General features: G+C 37.2%; 1 protein-coding gene across 1 annotated transcript in view; it reads left to right on the forward strand.

Annotated features, from left to right (window-relative positions):
• Positions 1-1,077, forward strand: part of HELRODRAFT_184296 (hypothetical protein) — a gene marked incomplete at both ends in the record, with an annotated part of 6,393 nt that extends 5,316 nt beyond the window's left edge. The window contains 5 exons of the mRNA XM_009020688.1: positions 35-102; positions 213-278; positions 439-555; positions 675-787; positions 891-1,077. Coding sequence (XP_009018936.1) covers positions 35-102; positions 213-278; positions 439-555; positions 675-787; positions 891-1,077 — 551 coding nt within the window. The remainder of the gene's footprint in view (positions 1-34; positions 103-212; positions 279-438; positions 556-674; positions 788-890) is intronic.
• Between the last annotated feature and the right edge of the window lie 143 nt (positions 1,078-1,220).

The following is a 1,220-nucleotide window of genomic DNA, read 5'->3' on the forward strand; positions in this document are numbered from 1 at the left end:
TTTTTAATGTTATTAATTGTTATTGATTGTGTAGGTCTGACGGTGCTGAATGCAGAGGAGGTTTTGAAACTCATGTCAAAAGATTACCCTGAAAAATACCAGGTGGATATCATTTTTCCATCTTGTCATCTTTTTGTGCTATCAACAGGCAGCCATTTTTGTAAGCAAATTAATTAATAAAATGATAACTATTTGGAAACAACACTATGCAGGAATATACAAGATTCAGCAGGAAAAGATTGAAGTTTGTTGAAAAGCCTGGATCTGCTTCTGATGGGGTTGGTCTCCTCACATTTGTACTATTCATTAATTGCTTTTTAACTTTGCTTTGTCAGTTGTATCCTTAGCTAACATTTTAGCCTTATATTTTCTTATACCTCCATTTACCATTTTTGAGCCTCTACCTTAATACAAACTCACTAATTCTTAAATACGCAGGTAACAAAATTGGAGAACCTCATGAAGAAGGCCATCAAATCAGCTGCTGAATTCAATGCATCACTGTGCAAGGATAGGAGACAGGCAAGGAGCATGTACATTGATCTTCAGACCATGGTTGGTACCCATCAATTGAAATTACTCTCTTATATGAGCAGAAACACTAACAGCTGCCAATTTTTATATTATTTTGTTTTTTTTCAGTCCTTAAGAAATCATTTTATATTTGCATGCAGGAGTTACACAAGCCACAAAGTCGGAAGGCAGTTGTTAATTATTCATCTGTTAATTTATGCGACAGTTACCCCGTGGCCCTCGTGCCTGGACAGTACCAACATTATTACAAGAGGTTGGTCTTGCTCATCTCGGTTATGTCAATGCTATCTGCTTGATAGTTTAGTGTTGTTGATTGTTGATTATTAACATAACTTCGGACGTATACTTCTTGACAGGTACACTCCTACAGAACTCAACTACTTTCCACTTAACACCGCCTTATATGCTCCTCCCAAGATGATGCAGAGCATCTATGTCGATCCAAATCAGCCGGAAAAGGAAGCATCAGATGAAGATGTGGAGCAGGAGGAGGCTGTCGATGATCTGTTAACAACTATCCCACAAACTCCCTCTCTTGATAAGGTAGTATTTGTTCTTAATGTCGTTTCAATGGTTTTTGTGATTATGTTGTTGTTTTGTTGGTGGCGCTGGTTTTGTTGCCTAATTTTCGTTACCAAGGCTCCTAATGTGTTGTTGTTTGCATTTTTATTGTTGGATTACAAATA

Source organism: Helobdella robusta (assembly GCF_000326865.2).
Source record: "Helobdella robusta unplaced genomic scaffold HELROscaffold_282, whole genome shotgun sequence".
In the NCBI taxonomy this organism is placed as follows: domain Eukaryota; kingdom Metazoa; phylum Annelida; class Clitellata; order Rhynchobdellida; family Glossiphoniidae; genus Helobdella; species Helobdella robusta.